The sequence below is a fragment of the Lampetra fluviatilis genome, chromosome 18, assembly GCF_964198595.1.
Source record: "Lampetra fluviatilis chromosome 18, kcLamFluv1.1, whole genome shotgun sequence".
Lineage (NCBI taxonomy): Eukaryota > Metazoa > Chordata > Hyperoartia > Petromyzontiformes > Petromyzontidae > Lampetra > Lampetra fluviatilis.
In genome coordinates, this window is record NC_136292.1 from 572,909 (window position 1) to 585,816 (window position 12,908).

General features: G+C 44.9%; 1 protein-coding gene across 3 annotated transcripts in view; it reads right to left on the reverse strand.

The window, feature by feature from the left end:
• The window catches only part of LOC144937050 (latent-transforming growth factor beta-binding protein 2-like), a 135,827-nt gene that overhangs the window by 91,106 nt on the left and 31,813 nt on the right, over window positions 1-12,908 (reverse strand). For 2 of the 3 annotated variants that reach the window (XM_078864286.1, XM_078864287.1), the window contains 2 exons: window positions 10,280-10,465; window positions 5,655-5,855 (listed from right to left, as the gene is read on the reverse strand). In XM_078864286.1, the coding sequence (XP_078720412.1) occupies window positions 5,655-5,855; window positions 10,280-10,465 (387 nt within the window). The remainder of the gene's footprint in view (window positions 1-5,654; window positions 5,856-10,279; window positions 10,466-12,908) is intronic. The other variant, XM_078864285.1, reaches the window with a different exon arrangement.

The following is a 12,908-nucleotide window of genomic DNA, read 5'->3' on the forward strand; positions in this document are numbered from 1 at the left end:
ATAGCTCTTACAAGACGTGTTGTCAGTGTGGGACAAATACTCTCTGGCGGGACTCTCTAGAGCTCCTCCTCATGTAGGCCCCCACCCACCAGCAGTGCAGTGGCATAAGCAAGCAATTCCATTGCAAGCCACAACACTTACAATTCCTATATCAGAGTGACGTCGTGGAAATGGATATAAATTCTCGTGGTCAATTAAAAAAACCAGCATGCCAAATTGTGTTCCATATTTATACCGAATCTCTCAAATGTTGATTTAAAAATAAAAATATAATATAACTGATAGGTGCAATGGAAGGCAGAGAGATTTCCCAGAAATCTCTCCTAGCACACGCCTGCTCTCATTTGGATCCCCGGCAATTAATTTCCAGGAACCTTAAACTGTGTTTATGAGTTCAGTCATTTAAGTAGTTGCTTCCAAGAAAAAAAACACATCGAGCAAAGGTACCACAAAGCCAGTGTTTTGGAAAGGGCAAGGTTAATGCGGTAACTATTATCAAGCATGACAAAGTGCAGATTCCAGTTCCAAGAATAAGCAAGAACGAAACTGCTGAAATAAATACAGCCTTGAGTGTGGTCACCGCAGCTATCAATTAAAATAACTGTGTGATAGGTCCCATCCACCAAGGCAGCTGTCACCAAATATGATCCCTCCTAAGCAAAAAAAATATATAACTGAAATGGTTTCCATATGGATCGCCGAAATAGAATCACTGGAAAATTTAGAGGTTGATTCAGGAAAAAAGAGAGAGAGAAACAAAATATGCTTCGGTGCAAGGATTTTTATTTTTTACGGTCAAATGTGTGACCTCTTAAGCTTCATGGCAAATTTGCACCGAGAGGGGTTTAAAAGCATCAGCCGCATCAAAGAAAAGAAAAACATAAAGCTGGCACACCAGTCTACGTAGTGACCCCCCCCCCCACCACCACCGCCATCCCATTAGGCATCTGTGCCTAATGGGATGAGGTGCAGTTCAAGAATTGCTTCTGTGGGCTTAATCGAAGCGAGTTGTCCAGGGCTGAGCTCCGGAAAATATATCCCTGCTCTGACCCCGCCTCCTCCTCCCAGTGTCTGGTGGTGTGGGGCAACGTCGCAGGTGGGGGAGGGGATATAAGTTGAGGTCCCCCAGGAAATATTCCATGAGGAATTAAGCCCTGACTATTGCAGTACCAAAGGAGTGATGCCGACTCCACAATCCACACAGTGAAGAGTTGTAGCTGCTCAACTGACGTGGGTGACATTTGCTATGTTTAGACAGCATACAGAATTGGCGAACTGTAGGAATTTTTGCGGTTTTCGTCTCCAGCCATATGAGTTGTTATATGTCAAAATTGTAGATTCTATCATTACTGTTCCACTCAACACTTCTTCAACATGCAAAAAACACCGCTTTTCAGATATAAACACACTTCATGGATGTGTGTGTGTAAATGTTGCCAAAGTATGCTTGCAAAATAAATGTTCATCTCAGTGGATTCCTACATGAAAGTTTGAAGAATACGTTAACCTGCTACAATTTCATTATTTGGGTCTTTCGGTAAAGTCACATAGAACATTTTTTTAAATAAAAAACTACTACGTTTCGATCGCAACACAAGCAATTGTCACAGCTTCAAGTCAAGATTTCTGCTACAAATTGATCAGGTGTTAGTTATTATTTTTTTATCGCGGGTATGATGTTAAATTTCATCCGGCGATGATGTCACCTAAAAAGAACCACTGTTGAAGAAGGCCAGGGGAAACCATCAGTGTCTCTTTCCTTCTCCAGTTATCGCTCAGAAAGTATTGGAGGGAGTTGAGGAGTGGGGAGCTGAATGGGATAGGGAAGAGGCAACTTGAACCATAGACCTGCAGCTGGGCCAGAGAACTTAAGAAGAATACGAAAAAGAGAATATGCTGGTTGGTAAAACATAAATTCCAATATTTTTTAATTATCAGCCTATCGAGGGGGCTGGATGACTTCATAGTGAGTGTGCACACAGAGTCAGTGTTCTCTGCTCGGGCATGGCAATATGTTCAGGAGCTATATGCCAATGTCGAGGTCTGCTCGCCACGAGAGGGCTTCAGGAGAGAGTTCATGTAGGTTGGATATTCCTCCTCTGTCGAAGGAGCGCAGACTAGGGTGGTTTGCTACGTGGTTAATGGCGTTGAATGGCCACATTGGCACTGTCATTGATGTTCTGATGCGCTTGATGGTTCACCGGTGTCCTAGAGGAAGGTCCAAGCCAGGAGGTGCCATGTCTGGATCTTGATCGAGATTACCAGTGAGTAGAGAAAGCGTTCCTGAGTGTCGCTGATGTCATTTGCGAGATCAGGCTGCTGTGTACCGGCCGCGGGGCCAGATTCAAGCAGGAGCTTGGGGCCCTCACAGTCTGAGGGGTGACTGAAAATACGTGGACTGCTTTATAACGGTGAAAATGCAATTCAGTAGCACCGTGATGAATGCTGATGGCGATTCGGCCATTAAAGTCATTGCATTGCGACTCGATATAGACCCCAATTGAAATACTTTTGTTGCTTTTATTTGCAATCAGTTTTACAATTTGTATATCACATTAAAATGCTGGAGCTAAAATATCTAAGGCGAATAACAATGGAGTGTTTGAAAATGGGTATGGGAAGTGGAAAAAAAACGTCAAGGAAAGGAACCGAATATACACAGAGGGGCCCCCACAACGAGGACAGCCCCAGGTGCCCATTTAACTGAGTATGGCCCCGTGTACTAGTGGCAGAGTCCACGTGCCAAACTGAAATGTTACCCATCATCACATTACCCTAGCGTCAAGAATACAATGATCAGCGAGATTCCCCTTGTAAACAGATCAAGCATCTCCACTCACTGTTACCTGCTTAAAACGTGGATAATTAATTATATTTTATTCAATGCACGTGCAGTTCGATAGGTTACTCCAGTTTTGGAGCCAAAAACATATGATTTCCTGGTCTGCCCAAGTATTTCGTTGCAAGTATTTGTGAAAGATGTATCTATGTTTTACCATATGTGGTGAAAAGTCATCTTTTGCTTGAAAGGAATTTGACATCAACTTTTAAAAATACTCTAGCCACTGTTGGGATTTTGTCCAGTGATACAGCCATATTAATCACATAATCTATAAGCGCATTTGCACACTCATAGGGAGCTCACGAGCCCTTGGGGTTGAGATTCCTATACAACTCATGTTGTAGTGTGTGGTTGTTTCTTTCATTCTCTGCTGAATACTGTGTGACATTAGAGTCTGCAATTGCCATCACTCTTAGTCATTTCATCTTCAAATACCAGAGCCATCAGACACTGGTGATGGGGTGTCTGTTTCCAATGCGCAGTAAGCTGTGTGGCAGCTGCAAGTTGTATAAATTGCTTCTGGCATACAGCGGGAGAAACATGATATGCCGCACACGGCAGCGGACAGTTGGCCTGCAAGGCTAAGAGGACCACACAGGCGTCAAATGTAACGCGATGGCACCACAGATGGCCCAAGTATGTGCCACTTCCTTCGAGGAGAGAAAATTAGGAAAATTATAGTTTTAGAGTTTGGTTTCTCTCCTCTGGGGCTAAACACGTGGAGTGATAAAAAAATATCCTTAAATTAAAAGCGATTAATGTAAGTTAAATAGACAGTTAGACAGCCTTTCTGTCCACATCTCAGCGCAGCAACTGAGGACTTTCCAAACAGAACTGTTTAAGTTTTGACAGCGGCAGCAATAGCCTTTCCCCTACAACAAACATGCGTTGTGTGATTTGGACGCAGACATTTACTGTTGTTGCTTCATTCCACATATTCCGTCAGGATCCTCCTGAGAAAATCGTTAAGACTCTCTGCCACATGCTCTTCACTGCAGCAACCAAGGCCACCTGTCAAAGCCTCCAGTCAACTTCCATTCAGTGGGTGATCCCACCTTCTGTGCTGATGCCCCATACTGTTTGGAACTGATCCCTGGCTCCATCCCATCTGCACTGCTGACGATATACCCCTGTCGGAGTGTGGCTTTAGACCTTCCTCTTCTACAGCTTGTGCCGTGTCTCCACAGTGTTGTTGGGTTGTCCCGCGTATTTTTCGGCATCATGTCCGACGATCTGCTGCAAATGCCTCTTTAATGCCTTCGTGTTTTCCTATTCCTAGGACTGACTGTAGGTAGTTTGTTTGAAAGGATTTAACCATGGGTTGATAACTTTATTTGCTTCGTAATCGTTGCACTGCACTTGCGGTATCTGCTTTTATAGTTTGCTTTTTAAACCCATATCTTCATTGATATAATTGTAATCTTAATAGTTGTAATCTTAATCGATTCTCAACAAATGTAAGCAAAGAGTTTGTTTCAAAGACAAATGTTGGCCATATACATCTCGCCAAATGTCTCAATCAGCACCGACATTATATTCCCAAGCACCCGGCTTTCCCATTTCACCTGTGCAGCCACCAACCCTCAAACCAATAGACCACACAATAACGCACAGCCTTCGTGAAACAATCCCCCGCAGCATTTTAGACATTTACCAGGGGGCTACTCCTGAATCTATCCACTGACTCGATCACGAGCCTCGATAACAACGCCCTGAGAACGATTGTTTAAGGGCGCTTTATAAATTTAAATTATTATCATTACAGGAACACTGCTGATCAATTACCCATATTTAATCGTGTGGCAGGCCACGTAGTAGTTTTATGCCAAATTCTTGTCATTAACCCTCCACCACATCATGAAATGTCGTCCCCTATGTGCATAGCATCTCGAGATATAATTACCTTTGGACATTTTTTGGGATTGGATTTGTTTTGTAAAACTATGATTATTATTAATCATAATAACAATTATAATCTTGATTTATATATAGCGTCTTAATCCTTCAGACAGCATCTCAAGGTGCTATACAAGAACAACGATTTCTAAGCAAATAATACGGAGGAAACTTTAAAGATTATAGAGACCATCCACAATGGGCTAGCACGCAATAATTACGCCTCAAATTAAATACGGATAAATTTGGATAATATATTAAAACCAAAACACACCATCTGGGCAGATGTATCCACTCCAATCCTATAAGGGGGAACCTGCATGATTAATTTTATTATTATTTATCTTGATGGTAAAGTTGACATTGAGGAAATAATTACAAATACAGAGGCCAGATGATGGCAATGGTACCTAGACAGAATTCAAACCCAGGTCATTAGGATTGTATTCTGGTGATTCAACCAATATGCCACCACTCCTTACACTCACAAGGTTCCACAGCAACAAAGGCTGCTAAAATGTGCCTGTAGGCTGCTGTGACATCGCCATGTCGTGCTCTTTGAGGCCATATATATTGGTGAATGCTTATTGGCATGGCAGGCTCACAGGACAGACCCAGATGTTGTGGGTCAACCCTAAACGAACACAAACATTCCCCCATGTAGCCTTCGTAGAGTGTTGCTGCAACTGCTGTCAGTGGGCACATACATGGGGCAGGATGGTGTAGCCAGTAACACACCACTTGAATAGATACTAATTTAAGACTGAGTCTACCTAGAGGAGACTCAGGGTTGAGTCTGATACCAATCGGGACTGATCTTAGCCATGGACGTGAATCAAACTCGGATTGCCGGATTCGTGGTGCAGTGCACTAAGCTCCATCCCACATGACGCAGTACACATGCACACATATTTACCTTGGGAGAAATTTCCGAGAGTGGACAGCGGAAAGGTGAATGTGGAGGAGCCCTTCCACCCATTACTGCCCGCGTCAGCCACTTCCGTTGAGTTGGGGTCAGCAGGAAGGTGGCAGAACTTGCCCGTGTATCCGGGCTTGCAAAAGCACTTTTCCTTGGTTATGCAGTGCCCCCCATTTTGACACGGGATTGAGCATACCACTGTGTGGTAAACAAAAACAACAAAGACAAACAAAAACACACATTAGAGTGAAGCCAAATATGAAAATAACGGTACACCACGTCACACACAATTGCCCCAATGTCTCAAGCGTGTACGCACACAGTTTGTTAAAGATGTGCAGTGGTCAGAACACGACACAATCATTCTGACAACCGGAGTTGTATTCGCTGGTGAGCTATATCTGAAACTGGCCCTTGCCTCCTTTTTGCCAATCTGCATTGACCAGAACGGTGAAGTATGGTCAAAAACGTCCAAGACAGACGTGGCACGAGGAGGTATTCATCCAGCAACGGACTGATGAAGGTTTGTACATTGTCATGATTCTTGTTATGAAATAATTAAGTGGCTTGGTGCAATAATATTGTTCAGCATTTGAAGAATATGAATTAGAATGTGTAAGTTAAACTAAAACAGGAAACCCATCATGGTGAAGGGGTTTGAAGGTTATTTTGGCAAAGAAAGTATGTGTGCATCAATCAATCAATGTCCTGTGTTGAGACTTAACAAGGGCCAAGTTAAAAATAATACTGGGCTTACAAGGCACTTCACGTAAGTCTGGATTATATGAGATAATTTCCTACAATTGCATGTTTTTTTAAGATTGTTTGTCTAAATTCCTAATGCAAACTGCTTGCAAGTCATGCATTTGTGGAAGGTTTTGCTGTCAGTTGTTGGTTTACAAAGAAACAACTGAGACCTGACCCAGAGCCCAAAGACAGCACAGAGGCACATTAGTCGAGGAATGTCTTAAACAGAGGCAAATCAAGGTAAACCTATCTCTTCTAAGAATGCCCTTTCATGCTGCAGACGACGTTTTGCTGTATACCTTAAAGCACTGGGGAATCCACATTAATCATCTCCAGGTGATGGCTTTGAATGTTCAGCGATCAACTTCATCAACATTACCAGCAATGTAGCTCTAAATATTTTTTTTACACAGTTTCTTTCGGTTCACGTGTGTTCATTTCACTGTTAGACTAAAATATAGAGTTTACTTTCACATGCACCTAACTTTTACTGGTGTCTCTTGCTCTCAAATTATATTTATACTGTTTTTTTTATTCGCGCGTGTTCTGTTTTTACAACCCTTACATACTTCATTTGTTACCGGTGCAAAACTCCTCGTGGAGCCTGTACTCCCTCTGCGCAATATCGATGTGTCTGCCTTCATTCGGTTGTTGCTGTGCTCACGACAGCACCACGGATCTCAATTGTAAAATAGCTGGGCAACTGGCTAAACGGGACCTATTTCGTTATAACAAATAAAATAAACTCAAACTTTCAAGTTGTACCACATGCTGTTTGGCATGATGTCCGACGTTGCACTCCACGTGCCGGGAGGGCTCCTTTAAAAATTGAACTGAAATTCTGCTTGTTCAGAAACTGAAGTCGGTTTACAGCCGTCAGCGAGTACGTTGGGGCGACAGGTCCGCCCCATCACGCTGCTAAACAACACGCGGTGCGACGAGGGACACACACTGGAGGGATGTATACAGCAACAACAACAGCAACAACAACAACAACAATCGCCACTAAGTGGCTGTGACGTCACCACGACGCTTGTATGCAGCACAACACACACAATAGTTCAAATTAGCTCAAGTTCGCTTTTAAAACTTTAAAAACAACAACTTTATTATTTAACGAATGTTTATTTCAGGCTTTCCATATGGGACACTTGTTTTACAGTGATATACTTGCGCAAACAAAACACACACCATTCGTAATTAACAAAGGCCTTACAAAAACACGCAATCGTTATCAACCATGATCAATGAAGGCCTCCCCAAGCCTTCGCAATCTCTTCCTCTCCTGTGGCACAATGATGCCCCGAGCACCGACTTAGGAATTGATTTCATCACTCGATCGCTCCCCTGGATGCTTTCCATTCCTTGGCTGCCAAATTATTTTAGACCATCAATCATAATCCCTTTGAGCTACGCGTCACGCCCAAGCCGACTTACTTTTCCTCACGGTTTGAATGATGGCAAAGACGCGACATGAAACAAATGAGATACCTATTGGGCTATGACCCATCTATCCCTCGACAGCGCGGAAGACCAACGACGGGCCCGGCTGCCTCTTTGGCAGCGATATTGCCTCCCTCCTCTCGCCTCACGTGGGTTCACCTTCCCGTGAAAGCGCCGCTCTAAATCACCGCTACAAGACAGCTACAAGCCCTCGCTGCGGAGAGGCTGTAGCGACGTCAGGAAACCGCAGCTTTCCCCGTATCAACAGGCGATTCATCAGGCGCGCCGTGCGTGCTCTTAGCGGCTTGCTTGGCACAGGCGGAGTGTGGGCCACTGCGGGGCACGTCGTAGTGACCTGCTGTCTCTCACAAGCCGCGAGTGCTGTGCCAGGTGAAGTGCCTGTGGCCAGCGTGGCGGAGGAACGCTGCAAGCCCATCTGCGGCGAATTTACATTTGTGAGAGGGACAAAATGTATTCGTAGGTCTCTGCAATATTCCCTTCAAAGTGAACAGTTTAAGTGTTGCACCGCAAGTTGTTCGGTTTGATGTCCGACATTTCGCTCCATATGTTGCAGCACCTTCAGGAACTGAGTGTTCTCATGCTTAAACGATCATTGGGTGGTGTTTGTCACCTTTGGTGGGCCGAGTTTAAGTCAGTGATGGTAGTTGTGTATTGCTAAGGCGGGGACCATTCTCTCCTTAAGACTAATTATGACTTCTCAACAGGTTTATAAAATACAAATGAATGTTAAACACATTCCCATGTGAACCGGGACACTGCATTAAGAATGTTTATGAGATGAAACAAGAAAAGAAAAGAGTCACTATAACCTAAAGAATCCCTATTTTTGTACAAATAACGTAACGTCACACTACTCCTATATCATACAGTACTGCATTCAATTGTAAAGCTAATCCCGTAAGCCGCACGTGCTATTCATATCTTGATCACCATACATTTTTTGACTGCCCCTCTTTGGATATGAACATCAGTCACCTCTGTCGAGCGAGAGCTCTCATTTCATCTTCCTGGACACGAAGTATTGGTGGCACATCAACTCGCAGCTTGGGGGCTGAGAGAACGAAAGTCTCCCAGAGAGGAGCAAAAGGTTTAAGCTTTTGTCACGGTGCCTGTCAAAATGCTCATTGCCGGTGTGTGCTCAGGCAATTAATAATAAACAAAGAACGCAGGGGCCAAAGGTTTAGTTGGTTTGAATTTAATGCTCGCCGGTTTATTGGCATAGTAAAGTTAGCAGGCATATGCCTCAGAAAATTAGCTCCATAATTCTCAAAGGGCACCGAGTTATAGGAATGCGCTTAACTTTCACCCATTCACAATTTGGCCACGTTCGTGGAAAAAAAATGCATCTTTGTGTGTGCGCACAAACACGTAGAGAAACGAGTTATGAGACCTTGACTTTTCGGTCAATAAATGTTCTAAATTAGGGTAATAGGCATGCGTATGCATACCACACTTACGAGACCTTGAGACCACTGTAGCGGCCTCATTTTTCTACGCTGACAAAGGATCTCGGGGGCTTTCAAAAGCCTCTTAAGGTGAACGCTTTTCCATTCCTCACTAAGTGAGGCCTAACCATCGTGACAAATGGGGGTTGCCACTTTTGACGAACATTCCTAAAAAAGTCTAAATAATAGCACAGAGTAAATGCGCCAGGGCCGACTGCAGCAATAACCAATTCGGCTCTTGTGGACACAGGGACCCCTTTGTGCGAGCACGGTTTGCGTTTCCCTAAATGTAGCTGGTGGCGACGAGCGCGAGTTTGAAGGCGACCTGTACGTTTTCAATCGGCTGGCGCTGAATGACGCAAGTGGTGTTCCCGCGTGACACATACGTGACACGTGCAACAGCGCCCAGGACGGCAAAAAGTGTTCATGTTTGTTTGCCAAAACGGTCCTCCTGCCACTCCGGGGGCTTAGCAATGCTGCGCATGACAATCGCACGAAACGCGCCCGACGATGAGACGCCCCAAATTAAGGGGGCAGCCTCAAGGTTTTTGTAGCCTCCGGCGTAAGTCACTGACGGGCTACACTCGCAGAGAGATAGAGGCACCGACGGGTGGACGGATGCCCAGATAAAATGGGATGGGTGGACGGACCTGCGCGGGCAGGCACAGACAGACAAGGAGAAGACCCTCAAGGGTCCACCAATGCAAACATATGAACAGATGGACAAACAGATAGATAGACGGGTAGGTAGACATACTGACAAACAGACAGATGTTGGATGGAAAGATGAACAGACAAACAAACAGAAGGCAAATACAGACCGAGAGACAGACAAAAATAGACTAGACATTAATGGACAGACAGATGCGTATGGACAGATAGATAAGTGGGCATACGGACAACAGATACTCAAGTCAGACACATCAGAAAATATCCATGCCGACAGCCCGTCCGTCGCTGGCTCACCAATGCGGAACCTGGCGCCGTGTGGAGGGTAGATCATGCGCCCGTGCTCGCTGACGAGGGTGGTCACATTGCCCTTGGAGCAGCTGTGGCGGCATTCTCCGCGCGAGCAGTCCAGCGTGCAGGTGGTGGGCGTGAACACCACCTTGATGCGCTGCGGGACTGGCGCGGCACCCATCGTGAGGTCTCCTACACCGCGCAGAGCCGCACGCCGTTACAATCGGGGCGAGGCTCGTGCAGACACTGGCTGCGAGTGCTTCAGTCAAACAGGATTTTTGTTTTTCCCGGAGATCGTCTGAGGTTTGCCTCTGGTCCTCTTGATTTAATGTAAGGGCGCAGCCCCGCAATTTCTTGCTCGTGACATTGCTGGCAGAAGAGCCTCCACTAAAAGGAGCTCTCGACAAGCCCTCTTGGGTACCTCTCTAGAAGGTAAAGTGTTTGTCCGCTTTTCCACACTGGCCAAAAGGCTTGCATGAGGTGGGGTACCCACACTTGACCCAACCAAATGCCACCGACTGACCGACTAACTGTGGTTAACCCATACTCTTTGGTTCTTTCGGTAAAGTCACGTAGGTATAAAATAAAATAAATTAAATGAAATCACGACGTTTCGATCGCAACACAAGCGTCCGTCATCAAATCTTCTAATCTAGATTGTGGTTAACCCATATATGCTGCTGGCGGCACAGAGGCGGGATGATCCCACGTGGCCACTGTCGAGACTGCTGCGTCAGGGGGTCGAGTTGAACCGGAAGCCTCTGTGCTGCGCGCCCAGCGGCACCTGTCATGACACTCCTGCGGCGGCAGCATCCCTTTACTATGAAGTGTTGCTTTCCGAATTCTACAAATGCTCAAGATGACTTAGCTTGGCTCTGATCTTTGGGTGTTTCCGCAGAATTCTACGAACGCCAAATATGATTTGCCACGGTTCATCGAGTCTTCTTCTTGGTTCATCGAGTCTTGGGCATTTCCACTGAATGCTCCAGTTTCAGAATAAGACTTAGTTTGGGTCTATGTCTTCCGTGTTTCCACAGGATACTAAGAATCATTAACATGTCAGTTTTAATTAGGCAACTTTGCAGTGATCCATAACATGCTTAATTATTTAGAACTCTGCTGTGTATTGCATTCTAAAAAGTTTTATGTCAAAAATAATGACTATGTCTTCATACGTATTCATGCTACCAGTTGGGTAGCTTTTTTAGATAAGAGTATGCAGTAATATCTTCACGTGATCAGACGTTCATTTGCATGCATAGGCAAAAAGAAATAGCAATTAATTATTTAAATAGTAGTACTTTACCCTTATCTTTCCTTCATTCAGCTGTGTCCACTCTCCTTTGTTAATGGCCATGTTTCTGATCACATGTCACAGCAGGTAAAGCACATTGGCTAAAATCTTTCATCTTTAGCCAAATTGGTATGTACTTGACTTAAAGCGTCCGTGACTTCAGGAATTCGTGATATTGTCATTATTTATTTATTATTTTCTATCGACGTGGCAGGTATCATAATGCTTAAGGTCAACTTGCAACTGGGTAATCTTACAATGTTTTTTTCCAAACAGTCATTCCCTTCAGCATAGATCCGCTGACACACAGAACAGATTACGGATCTACCACATTGTTAGGCCTGGATGCTTCATAAGTAGCCAATTGGCAATCATTTGCCGTGCCAAATTCACATTGAGATGCCTATGCCCAATTGCTGATCCTGTCAATAAGGTGCCAGGCCTGCTGTCCACACGTGGCCAGAGCTCGCGACTCCCAGTTCCGTTGCTATCGGCAGCCTCACCTCGAAGAATTTCAAGTCGCTTTGAAAGGGCGTTAGATTTACGGTGCCATTGGACACTTTAATGGGCAACATCCTCGCCAAGTCACGTGACTTTCGCCTCCCCCCGCGTGGAAATTTTTAACGCTTAAGCTGTCCGTGGACATGTAATCTTCCTAAATCCCGCCATAATGTGCAACAATGTGCGGGTTTATTGTGTGTGGACAGGCCAATTGTGAGCTCATCCGAAGATGAAAGAACACAGTGATCAAAACCGCTGGAGTCGATTACGAACTACATGGGATTAATTATGACACAAAGCGGAAATCAATGCCTCAGTGGGAGAAAACTATTATCTTATTATTTTTAGGACAGCAATTATAATGTATTGCAACAAGATGTACCTCATGCACTTCTTTTTCGCAGAAAAGGTTCAAGCTAGCAACTGTAATTATAAATCCCGTGCAGGCTCTGTTAGCGACCTGAACAATGTTAACAAATGATATATTGCTCAACAAAATACACTGAACTGGAAATAGTAAATGTTTCCAAATGCTTTGGTGTTTTAAACAAAATAACATCTTTCTCTGTGGCAGCGGTGGAAGCTGGATGGGACTCAATTTGGCGGGCGTGAATGGCAGTGGCGCTTACGTAACGTGCCCTGTGGCAGAGAAGCAGGGGCACGTGGGATACAATGACGCGAGTGCCCAGAGTTCTTTGTTGCTCTTTTTTCCCTGGTGCACCAGAGCCAGACGTATTTGGGCGACAGGGTGGCGCAGAGCTGACACCCGTCGTGCCTCGCAGCAAAGCGGACCAGGGCTCGATGCGTGACGCGGGCACCTTCCAGTGCGGCGTTTGTGTT